The 11,986-nt window shown below is 46.4% G+C and overlaps 1 protein-coding gene across 4 annotated transcripts in view; it reads right to left on the bottom strand.

Moving 5' to 3' along the window:
- Nucleotides 1-11,986, bottom strand: part of Tnrc18 (trinucleotide repeat containing 18) — a 92,620-nt gene that overhangs the window by 13,874 nt on the left and 66,760 nt on the right. For all 4 annotated transcript variants that reach the window (XM_023713464.1, XM_023713467.1, XM_023713466.1 and 1 more), the window contains one exon: nt 2,654-3,081. In XM_023713464.1, coding sequence (XP_023569232.1) covers nt 2,654-3,081 — 428 coding nt within the window. The remainder of the gene's footprint in view (nt 1-2,653; nt 3,082-11,986) is intronic.

Here is an 11,986-nt window from a genome sequence, read left to right as displayed (position 1 = left end):
AAAGAAAGAAAAAGAAACAAGAAACAAGCAAATAGCACTCAGAGGAACAAAAGGAGCTATGTTCTAGAGGTCTGCAGCTTCATCTCCACGGTGGAAACATATATGTGTGTGCTGTGTACTTCTGGTTTCTGTGCATGTTTAATCCCATTTGTACCACTGCAAGCAGAAGGTATGCTGAGGTAGGATGCACCCTAAGTTGCCTGGGTTGGCCTAAAATTTGCAGTGCTCCTGCCTGAGCCTACCAGTGCCCTGGGAGCCCAGGCTCTGCTCAGATTTTCTCCCATTTCTTTATATTCCACATCACATTTTTTTTTTTTTCCTGTATTTAGGATAGGGTCCACAGGGTCTCACTACATAGATCGTACTTGTAGTGATTCTCCTGTTTTCAGCCTCCCAAGTGCTGGGATTACAAGTGCCGGCCACCACACTCAGTCTCAATCGCCATGTCAGGGCTGGCACAGCACACCAGGGACAGAACCCCGGCCACGGCGCTCTACCTCAGCAGGCGCTTTAGTCTGCTGAGCTATCAGGCCGGCCCTCCATATCACTTTTATCATCAGATCAATCCAACTTCTTTTCCCTTTGACTAGAAAAATCATTGCTCGAAGCCTCTCCTCTATTATTTACATAAGAAAGTGAGGCACCCACCCTCTTGGGGGCCAGCTGGGGCCTGCAGTTGGCAAAGGAACCCCCTTCACCAGGTGAGCTCTCAAGTACCCCAGTTCCCCCAACCACAGTCTCTCTTTCCGTGCTTTCAGTTACCCGACACCAACTGCTGTCCAAAAATGCTACATGGAAAATGCCAGAAATGAACTGGGAAGTCCCCAACTGCCTATCATTCCAAGTGGCATGAGAAATGCCGTTGCCACCCTGCCCCACCCCATCTCAGTCGGGACACAGGCCATCCCTGTCCCTGGAGTCCAGCAGCACCAGCATGGTCACTCAGCCACCACCTGGGGGTCAGAAGGGCGGCTGTGGTGCAGCCGCACTCACTGAGCGCTCTGCTTTTTCTCGCTTCAGGCACTCGCGAGGGGCCTCGGACGCGTCTCCCAGGCCCACAGGCCCACTGTATGCATGCCTAAGTGGTTGCAACAGGCCTGGACCTGCTGGGGGTGCCCTGGTATTATGCAGGCACCCTTCCTCCAAAGCCTGACAACAGGAGATGGCTTCAGCCCTGGGCACAAACCTCGATGCAGCAGGCGGTGCTGGGCTGCAGTCTCCCCCACATCCTCCTCCTCCTCACCCCCTTATTAGGAGACTGCCCCCTGAGTCTCGGCCCTTTTCTGTGATTTTCCCTAGAATGTCTCTGTCTTGCGAGGGTTCCTCCCCCACCAGGGACTCAGCGTGAGGGTCTGAAGCAGAGTGCTGTGGAGAGTTGGCCGATTAAGTCTGAATGCAACTTCTTATGGGGGGGAGTCACTGGCCATCAGCTTCCTAGCAGCCAGCGCAAAAAGGGTAACACATCTAATTACAGTATTTCTGAAAAGTAAGCATTTTTTCCCCCAGTACCAGGAATCAAACTCACAACCTAGCACTTGCCAGGCAGGTACTTTTGCCACTGAGCTATCTCCCCAACCCAGCAAGCATTCTTATTCAGAGGTGTGCAGGAGACAACTACATTTTTTTTTCCCTTGGGTAGGAAAAGAACCCTATCTCAGTTCAGTGGTAGAGCTACTGCCTAGCACACATGAGGCGCTGGGCTCCGTCCTCAGCACCAAAGGAAGAAGAAAAGCCCGTATCTAGTTTCACATTTTTACCTCTAAAGAAATGTGGTTTTCCTGCAGGTGACAGTGGAGACCACAAACCACAGTAGTGTCGGTAGTACCAGCGATGCTGCCATCAACAGAAACCACAGGGTCCCCAGCCCCTGACAGTTACAGCTTACCCTGCTACTCTCGGGGCTCTATACTGTACCCTGTGTCCCTGCTGTCAAAATCATGGGACCTCTGGGACCTGCGGCCATCTGCTGTGTGTCACCCACAGTGCAGAAGGCTTGGCTCCTGGCTGGCACTTCTAGGGGGAGGTTGAGTCTTTAGGGGGAGGTGGGAGGACCCCAGGTCACTGCTGCCAGGTGCCATCAAGGACACCAGGAGGCCCTCTCTGGTCCCCGCGCTCCTTACTGCTGGCGGGCAAGGGTCAGCGTGGTTCCACCCTCTGTCCCATGAAGCGCTGCCTCCTGCAAGCCAGAAGCAATGGGCTAAGGCACCCAGGGCTGCAGCTTCCCAGTCTGCGCTACCCTAAACCTCTTCTCTTTACAAGTCAGTTGCTAGGTGTTCGGTACAGTGAGGGGAAGCTGGCCAGCATGGGCCCCAGCCACTGTGTGTTCTTATACTACATTTTCTTTTCTTTTCCTTCTTTTTTCTTTCTTCTTGTGGTACTGAGGATGGAACCCAGGGATGCCACACTGAGCCTTGTCCCCAGCCCTTGTATTTTTAAAATTTTGAACCAGAGTCTCAACTAAGTCACTAAGTAAACTGGCCAGGCTGGACTTGAACCTGAGATCCTCTTGCCTCTTCCTCCCATTCACACGTTTTTGAATGCTGGAAGAGACTGGGCAGGTGAGCAAAGCCCTCCATAAGGAAGACAGAAGGTGGCAGAGTCCCTCTTTTCTTGCCTGTTCTGGGACTCCTGCCCCACCAGAGCCTGTGCCTACCTTCCTGGGGTCCTTCCTGTCTCGGGCACGGCTGCTGTCCTTGCGCGGGCTGGGCGGCCCCCGGGCACAGCGGCCGGGCTTGGCAGGGGTTGGGGTGCTGCTGCTGGGAGCTGGCGCAGGTGCGGCCACCGAGGCGTCGTGCAGAAAGATGCGCTCGCTGCGCCGCCGTGTCCAAAGGTCGTCGTCGCTGGCCTCAGGTCCAGCCTCGAAGCCTGGCTCCTTGGGACCCCGTAGCTTGCGGGCCTTACGCCCCTTGTCAGTGCCCAGCTTGGCCTTGTCAGGACTGCTGGGGCCACGGGCACAGGGCGTAGGCGTGGCCAGCTGGGGGCCCGGCTCACCGGAAGCTTTCTTGGGCCGCAGCAGCGCGGTCGGGGGCGGCCGGCGCACCTTGACCTCGCTCTCTGAGTCCGTGTACTCGAACTCCGTGCCTAGGGAGAAGGAAAGAGGGGTTCTGAACTGGGACAGCCAAGGGAGCAGGTGCCCAGCTTGAAGCCTTCCGTGCACTGGAGGCCCTGGCCTCACCCACACCCTGGGGGGTAGGCGGTGTGCAACGCAGCCTGGGCCCAGCCCCTCACCAGCCCTGTCCTCTGCCGGCTAAGGCACCACTTCCTTCTGCCCTGGGGCTTGTAGCTTTGGACACTTTACCTGCCACTGCCCTCGGGTGGCTCCCGTCCAGCCCACCTGCCTGACCTCTGGGCTTTCCCTTCTACTCTTCCCTCCACAGAGGCCCCATCTCGCTCCACTCAACTTGGAAACTCCCCCAGTCTGCACCCCCTCTGTCCACACCTCTCTCCTCACAGTGACAGGCTATGGTGCTTCCCACCCAGGTGGCTGGGCTGGCCTTCCCTGTCCCCTAGAGTTGGCTCTGAGTTCTCAGGGAGTCTCCAGCTCAGAGCCCAAGCCTGGTCAGAGCTGGTGCCCAGGAAAAGCATCAGCGTGTGTGTTGGCACTTCTGTGGAGACAGGCACTTGGGGTTAGGACCTAGGGATGGGACAGCTGCAACATTCTGCTGGTTTAGCCCCAGAGGCCCAGCTTCCCACCAGCACACAGGCCAAGGGCAACAGGCAGCTTGGCTACCAGGATTCTCCTGGGAGGCCACCCCCAAGGAGGCAGCCACAGCAGCGGGGCCTGGGGTGCATTCAGAGGGAAGAGCCACTGGCAAAGCCTAAGGATTCCAACATTCATCTCCCACTGGGCAAGGGAGCTGGGGCTTTCTGGCAGAGGAAGGAGCTAGAAACTAGACAGATTGAGACCCCAGCCCAGGACAGCCCACCACAGTGGTATGTGGAAGAGGGCCAGGTCTGGGGCAGGTGGACAGCAGACTGAGAAGGTGCCGTGGAAGGTAGAGATTTTGCCTTGCACCCGTGCCCCAGCCCGGGGCACAGGTTCCTCGGCAGTCACAGTGGGGATGGCAGCACAGGCATGGAAAGAAGGCAGCCCTGCCCTCAGCAGCAGTAAAGAGAAAGCCAGATACTGACAACATAGAAGTGAGTAGAAAGAAAGACCCCCCAGGCTCTGCCTGCCCAGATTTGGGACACTTTTGACACGGCCCAGTGAGTGGCAGAAGCCAGTCTGAATACAGAGCACAGAAGCCACCCAGGTAACAGAAACTGGAATTCCAGCCTCACCAAGGCAGCCCCCACCAAAAGGTGACACCACTCACTGAAGAAAACCAGGGCATCTGGCCCCACTTCCACAGCCCACCTCCATAATGCCTAGCCCACGAGCCAAAAACAAAAGATGAGCACCAGGAACGGGCATGGCATTCTGGAGAGAGAAGACAACCACCACATCTGACCCCAGCCCACATCAGGACTAAAGGAGGAAGATTTCCCTTATTGTGAGATGTCTAAGCTCTTGAGGCTGGGCTCCAACTTGTGGGCCTTCTGCTTCACACTGTATACCAGCAGAAAAACAGGAAGGACCAGCTGAGAATAGAAACTGAAAAGGACCAAATGGAAGTTCTAGAACTGAAAATTACAACTTTGGAAATAAGAAAGCCACAGAAGGGACCTAGGAGCAGAATGGATTTGAGTAAGAGAGGTGCATTTAAAAAAGGCAACCACATTGCTATCTGTTTATCAATAAAACTTTTTTTTTTCAATAAAACTTTGAAAAAAAAATAAAAAATAAAAAAGGCAACCACATGGGTTGGGGAGATAGCTCAGTGGTCTAAGCACCTGCCTGGCAAGTGTAAGGACCTGAGTTCAAACCCCAGTACCACACGCCACGCCACAGCAAGATCCTGTTCCAAATAAATAAATAAATAAATAAATAAATAGACTTAAAAATTAAAAAATAAATAAATAAAAATAAAAAAGGCAACCACAGCACCTGAGAATCAAGCAATAGTTAAGCAGAGGACAAGCAAAATTTGCCAACAGATCCAAGATGATGCCTGAACACCAAGTAGAATCAATACCAGAAAGTCTGCACCAACTGTACCGAGGCGCCCCGCAGTTGATACTGAGAGACAGGAAAAGCAAATCCCAGAGAACTGCAAGAGAAGCCACAGACAGCTTGGACCTAGAGGGCCCCAGTGTGGCATGTGTAAGAGCATTTGGTCACTGGGGATGGCCTCAAAAGGCTCTGTAGGACCCTAGTCTCTTCCTCTTTCCTGTCAGACATGAAGGGCTTTCCCAGCCATGCAGCTCCTCCTGCAGCCCCTCACAGGCCCACAGCCAGTCGGTCATAGACTAAACCTGCAAATTCATGAGCCAAAATGGACCTTTCCTCTTTTTAATATGATTGTCTCAGGTATTTGTTATAGTAACAGAAAGCTGACCAACATATACCCTGTTCACTTAGAAAAAAACTTTTCATAACTTTCCATCAGACTCTGGAGGCCAGAGGAGAGTAGAATATCATTAAAGTGCTGAGAGAAAAATTGGAAATGGAAAATGCTACATCCAGTGAGAACATTAAAACCTCACTCACGATCAAAGGTGAAATGCAAGTATTTTCAGATGAAAGAACACTAAGAAAATTTGTCACAAAGCTGAGCGTGGTAGCACGCACCTGTAATTCTAGCACTCTGGAAGGCTGAGGCAGGCTGATTGTAAGCTCAAGTGATTTAGCAAGATCTATCTCAAAGTGAAAAACAGAAAAAGCACAGATATGCTGGGCACAGTGGCACATGGCTGCAATGCCAGCCCTTGGGGGGGCTAAGGCAGGAGAACTGTCACATGTTCAAAGCCAGCCTGAACTACAGTGAGACCCTGCCTCAAAAAAACAGGAAAATATTTTAAAATGCTGGATATATAACTCAGTGTGAAGGCCCTGTGTTCAATCTCCCTTATTGGGGAAAAAAAAAAAATTAAGGACTCATTTAAATGGAAAGACATCTCTCATTCATGGATTGAAAGGTTTATAACAGTAAGGCCAATACTCCGCAAAGTCATCTACCAGTTCAATAGTTTGTGTCAGAACGCCAGCTGGCTTTTTGGCCAAAATTGACAGGCTCATTCTAAAATTTACACGGAAAAGCAGAAGCACCAAAAGAACTTTTTAAAAAAGGAAAAAGCTGAGAAACTCACATCTAACTTCAGAACTTACACAAAACTACAGTAAGCCAAGACAATGTAGTACTGGCATAAGAATAGATATAATAGATGTTTAGATCACTGGAAAAGAATTGAAAGTCCAGAAATAATCCCTTGCACTTATGGTCCATTAATTTTCAACAAAAGCAGCAAGGTCCTATTGGGATAACTGGGTATCTGCACAGAAAAGTTCCTGCATCATCCCACGCACAAAAATTAACTAGAAATGGATCGCAGACCAAAAAAAAAAAAAACAATCAAATCTACACAACAATCTTACGAAGAAACAGAAATAAATCTTTGTAACTTTAGATTACACAGTACTTTCTTCCATATGACCCTAGAAGCAGGTAACAAGAGAGGAAACAGATAAATTAGGTTTCATCAAAATTAAAAGCTTTTAGGAGCCAGGGAGGTAGCTCAGCAGCACAAGCACTTGCCTCACAAGTGCACGGTCCCGGGCTGGTGAGATGGCTCAGTGGTCTAAAGCACCTACTTAGAACAAGCTAAGCCAAGCAAAGCACAGGGACCGCGGTTCAATCCCCCAGCACCACATGCCAGCCTGCCCGCCCCCTGGTGGGCTGAGCTGGCCACACACAAAAAATAAATAAATAAATAAATAAAATAATTAAAAAAAAAAAAAAAAAACAAGTGCACGGTCCCAAGTTCAATCCCCAGTACCACAAAAAAATAAAATAAAGAAAAAACTTTTGCTGTGAGGACTAGTACATGCCTACAATCCCAAATACTGAGGGGGCTGAGGCAGCAGGGTTGCTAGGTCAAGGCCAGCCTGGGCAACTTGGCAAAACCTTGCTTCAAAATAAAAATAAAAATGGGCTGGCAATGTGGTTCACTGGTAGAGCATTTGCTTAGCATACACACATTCCTGGGGTTGATCCCCAGTACAGACAGACAAATACATAAAAAGAAATTTTTGTTTTGAATAATGTTATTTAAAAAGTAAATGGGGGCCACAGAGATAGCTCAGCAGTCTAAGTGCCTGCCTAGGCAAGCACTTAGGACCCAGGTTCAATCCTTGGGTACCATGCTGGCCCCACCCTGGGCATACTGAGCCAGCCACCAAGATCAGGAGTGGTGGCACAAGCTTGTAATCCCAGCACCGGGGAGGCTGAAACAGGACAATCACTATGAGTCCGAGCTGCATAGTGAGACCCTGTACCAAATATATAAAATAAAATAAAATAAAAAAATTAACAAGCAAATAGGGCTGGGGATATAACTGAGGAGCACAGCGCCTGCCTGACAAGCACAAGGTCCTGCATCCTAGTCCTGGTACTCACCCCCCCAAAATGGATAACGCACAGAAAGGGAGAAAATGCCTGCTCATTATACCAAGTAAGGGTGTTATAAGCAAAATACATAAAGAACTCTTACTCGATAAGTTTTGAAAAATTAACAAAAACTAAAGGATTTAAACCTGATTTCTCAGGGCCAGGGAGATGGCTCAGTAGAATAAGCACTTTCCTGGCAAGTGCAAGGACCTGAGTTCAATCCCCAGTTCCACCAAAATAAATAAATAAACCAACCAAACAAACTCATTTCTCAGGCTGGGTAGATAGCTCAGTAGAATAAGCGTCTTCCTGGCAAGCACAAGATCCTGAGTTCAATCCTCAGTATCGCAAAAATAAATAAATAAATAAACAAACAAACAAACAAACACACCTGATTTCTCTTCCCAGGTCTGGGGATCAAGCCCAGGAGCTTGTGCATAGGAGGCAAGGCGCTACATCACAGCCTTATTATTATTATTATTATTATTATTATTTTATTTACCTGAATAGTCAGGGAACTTTCACCTATTTTATTTAGGTTTTAATTTTTTTCAAATTCCAACCAGAAGCTAAATACAATTGGAAACCAGTAAGCACTAGTTTTACTCTGAAGGAATAGGATCACTCAGAGCTACTCCAAAAGTAAACAACCCTTAAGCAAAGGTTTTGTTCATTTAAAAGAAAGTAACGAGGGGCCTGGGAGATGGCTCAGTGGAATAAGCGCTTCCCTGGCTAGCACAAGGGACTGAGTTCAATCCCCGGTTCCTGGGGGGGGAAAAAAAGTAACGAAACAAAAAACTACAGTAATCTCTCCTTATGTTTACTGCACAAAATGAGTTCTACTTTTAGAACTTTGACACTGACTATTTTTACAATTTAACTTTTTAATAACGTTTTCCCATTCCCCAAATTCTGCTGTTTTCTTTAGGATGGTGTAAAAACCAGAATTTCAGAACAATTCACTGGAATCATTTTTTAATTAAAATCTCTTTCCTTTAACATCTCTTTCCTTTAAAACAAAAACCAAAGTGAAGTCCCCTACCAACTACGGTCTCTGCAGCTCTGAGTGCATTTCTCAGTGTTACAGCTGCTTTAGCTACTTCAGACATCCACACTCAGAAGACTTTTTAGAACAGCAACTTGGGGAAAGAGATGGGGGGGGAATACATATATTTATGTATCAAGAAAACAAGTATGGGGCCAGGGAGATGGCTCAGTAGAATAAGCGCTTGCCTGGCAAGTGCAAGGGCCTGAGTTCAATCCCCGGTTCTGCCAAAAAAAAAAAAAGAAAAAAAGAAAACAAATATGGCCCAGTAAAATATGAGGCAAGAATGCCTACAATGAGATGCTTTTGTCATTTAAGATACAGCCCTATGATTGAGACAAGGTCTCACTAAATTGGCCACTCGGTCCTAAATTAGCAATTCTGCCTCAGCCTCCTGAATAGCTGAGATCGCAGGGGTGTGCAACTGCACCTGGTTTAAATAAGATACTTCTTAGGGCTGGCGAGATAGCTCAGCAGACTAAGCGTCTGCTTAGGCAAGCACAGGAATCAGGTTTGATCCCCAGTATCCCATGCTAAGCCACCAAGACCGGGCATGATGGCACACACCTATAATCCCAGCACTAGAGAGGCTGAAACAGAAGGATCACTATTGAGTCCAAGCTGCATAGTGAGACCCTATAGCAAATACATAAAAATAAATGAATAAATAAGCTACTTCTTAAAAGAAGACACACACTGGGCAAGATGGCATATACCTGTAGTCCCAGAACTCCAGAGGCTGAGGCAGAAAGAACACCACAAGTTTGGAGTCAGTCTAAGCTACACAGAGAGCATAAAACCAACCTGTATTACATAGTAAGACCCTGTCTCAAACAACAACAAAATTTAAAAAAGAAAAAACAAAAACAAAAACCCATGAAGTATATAAAAAGATACTCAAAATCATTAGTTAGTACAGAAATGCAAATCTCTAATGAAAAGCCACAACGAAGGACTGGTGATGTAGTTCAGTGGTATAGTGCCTACCAGCATGGATGAGGCCATAGACCCTGTCCCCTGCCCCACAAATATGCCACATACTGAGACACCACTTCATGTCCACAGAGACAGCCATAACCCCAAAGATAACATAGATAGTAGCAAGTGTTGGAGAAGACATGGAGAAACTAGAACCTCATACCCTCTGGCGAAATGTACTTTCGAAAAACAGCCTGGTAACTCCTCAGAAGTTGAACAGCTACCCAATGACCAAAAAAATTGGTATGAAAAAAAAAAAATTGTATGCATATATTCCCAGCAGCATTATCCATAAAAACCTAAAAATGCAAATGACCCAAATACCCATAAGCTGCTGAGTAATAAGATGCAATAGACGGCTATCAGTAGATGATGATTCGGCCACAGAGAGAAAAGAAGCCCCACACGTCACCATGCCGATGAGCCCAAAAGCCACGCTGCCAATCACAGAGGCCACACACTGCAGGATTTTGTTTATACGAAGCCAACAGATAAATCCAAAAGAAGTGGTCACTTAGGGCTGGAGCTGTGTGGGAATACAGTGAAGATAAGGTTTCCTTTGGAGGATGATTCAACTTGTATAGAGTAAGAACCACCGAGTTGGACACTGTATTTTAGGTATGTGAATTATATCTCAACGAAGCTATTTAAAAAAACTATAAAGAGCCCCTATCTGAAGGCTTCCTGGTAGGACAGGTCCACTTTGTTTTACACCTACGAAAGCCGTGCTCTTCCACCATGAACTTTAAGGTCCAGAGAGTCATCTTCAGAACTCTGGGACACCCTGACCAGATCCCTTACATTCAAGCTTGGATTGATCTTGTCCATGACCCTCTAAAATGGCTCAAGGACTGAGCTGTTCTGGACACCATTCCCAGATGACTGGCCAATTCTGCATGGTTGCACTGGCAGTTCCAACTGATAAGAAGTGGCTGTGACCCCCGACCATCACCCTCAGAACACAGATAAATTCATTACGCAGTGTTAAAATGTTGGTCAAGGGCCGGGGAGATGGCTCAGTGGAATAAGCGCTTCCTTGGCAAGTGCAAGGGCCTGAGTTCAATCCCTGGTTCCGCAAAAAAAAGAAAAATAAAAAAATAAAATAAAATGTTGGTCAAAATGTGTTGGCAAATCTAAACAAAAACATGAAAATGTTGTAAGGTTATGATAATTCTTTAATGAGACATTTTATGACTTTTATATTTGTATGCAATGCATTTGAACTAGTTGCTAAACATACGGATATTCCTTGCTTGGCTTTAGACAATGGTGCTAGAGAAAATGTTTATAAGCTTTCTAGTGGATTCTATGTAAATTTCTGAAAAATGGGACTTTTATATCTAGTTCAGACTGAAGAAATATACATGCCTATGAAACACATGAAAAAATAAATAAAAAAACTAGAGGTAGATTTAAACCCACCCATATTGTTATATATTATTATGCATTTATTATAATAATTATGAACACTCATATGAAAAGAGAAATCATAAAAAGAATTTTAAAAAGATTGAAGCATATGCTGTCTATAAGAAACTTACTCTAAATATAAAGACAAAGATTAAGACAGCCAGTTGCCGTGGTGCACACCTGTAATCCTAGCAATTTGGTAGGCTGAGGCAGAAAGACCAAAAGTTCAAGTCCCACACGGCCAATTTAGGTCCTGTCTCAAAATAAAAAAGGGGCTGGGGATTCAGCTTATTGTGAAGGTCCTGGGTTCAAGCCCCAGTATCACAAAACACAAAAAAAGACAAAATGACAATGAAGGGGCAGAAAAAAATATATATATAAAGCAATTGTGGATATCGGATCAGATGAGTCACAACAGAACATAATGCCAAAGGTAGAAAGGAACACTTTATAACAAAGAGCCAAAAGGAAGACATGACGGCCACACACACACACACACACACACACACACGTACGCGCCGAGTAACAGAGCTGCAGATATACAAAGCAGAAACTGACAGGATTAAAAAGAGAACTAGATAATTCTGCCATCACAGTGGGAGATTTTAACATCTCTAAGCAACTGGTACAATTGTCAAAAAGACTCCAGGGAAGATGCAGATCTCTGATCACACCGATGTGACTGGTGTTTTTACAGGATACCTAACTGCACTTTCTAGGAAATGCCATACATCTTCAAAGACTTAAAAAATTAGGACTGACATTATAGGGAATGCGTTCCAACCATGATGGAATTGAACTAGAAATCAACAAGATTAGGATAACCAAGTGGGCCAGAGATACAGCTCATAAGTGCCTGCCTGGCAAGTACAAGGTCCTGAATTCAATCTTCAGTGCTGCCAAAAATAAAAGGATAACCAAGCAACTTCCCTCAAGTAGTTGGAAATACATTTTTAAATAATCACTGAATCAAAGTAGAAATTATCAAAGAAAAGAATGAGAAGAGAAAATATGACAACATATCAAAATGTGGAGAACATTTGGAGCCTTTGATGTCTACTGGAAA

The sequence above is a fragment of the Octodon degus genome, unplaced genomic scaffold (assembly GCF_000260255.1).
Source record: "Octodon degus isolate 3935 unplaced genomic scaffold, OctDeg1.0 scaffold00031, whole genome shotgun sequence".
NCBI lineage: Eukaryota > Metazoa > Chordata > Mammalia > Rodentia > Octodontidae > Octodon > Octodon degus.
Note: the sequence above shows the minus strand (reverse complement) of the source record. Positions and strands in the feature narration are given on the sequence as shown.